The sequence below is a fragment of the Lathamus discolor genome, chromosome 2, assembly GCF_037157495.1.
Source record: "Lathamus discolor isolate bLatDis1 chromosome 2, bLatDis1.hap1, whole genome shotgun sequence".
NCBI classification, from domain to species: domain Eukaryota; kingdom Metazoa; phylum Chordata; class Aves; order Psittaciformes; family Psittacidae; genus Lathamus; species Lathamus discolor.
In genome coordinates this window covers 134752209-134752446 of record NC_088885.1, presented here as the reverse complement: position 1 = coordinate 134752446, position 238 = coordinate 134752209, and the positions used below count along the sequence as shown (strand labels likewise).

Below are 238 nucleotides of genomic sequence, written 5' to 3'. Positions count from 1 at the left end.
TATTTTGTTATTTATATGTAAAGGAAAATACACAAGTGGAAGAATTTCCTGATGTGAACAATGAAGACATTGTGCAGCAGAGGTAAGTTCTGCATTTTTGCCAAATGGCAACCTCAGGAATACAAGACAGCAAGAACAAACTACCGATGTTTTGGGAAGAATGAGGATGTAAATAAGGGATAAGACTACTGTTTGGGATTGTTTTCTTCAGTCAGTGACTTATTGAGGGGAATATGAT

The 238-nt window shown here is 36.1% G+C and overlaps 1 protein-coding gene across 1 annotated transcript in view; it reads left to right on the top strand.

The window, feature by feature from the left end:
- The first annotated feature begins 13 nt into the window (after positions 1-13).
- The window catches only part of C2H8orf88 (chromosome 2 C8orf88 homolog), a 28450-nt gene continuing 28225 nt past the window's right edge, over positions 14-238 (top strand). Inside the window, exon 1 of the mRNA XM_065668568.1 lies at positions 14-82. Within this exon, the coding sequence (XP_065524640.1) occupies positions 61-82 (22 nt within the window). The 5' untranslated portion in view covers positions 14-60. The remainder of the gene's footprint in view (positions 83-238) is intronic.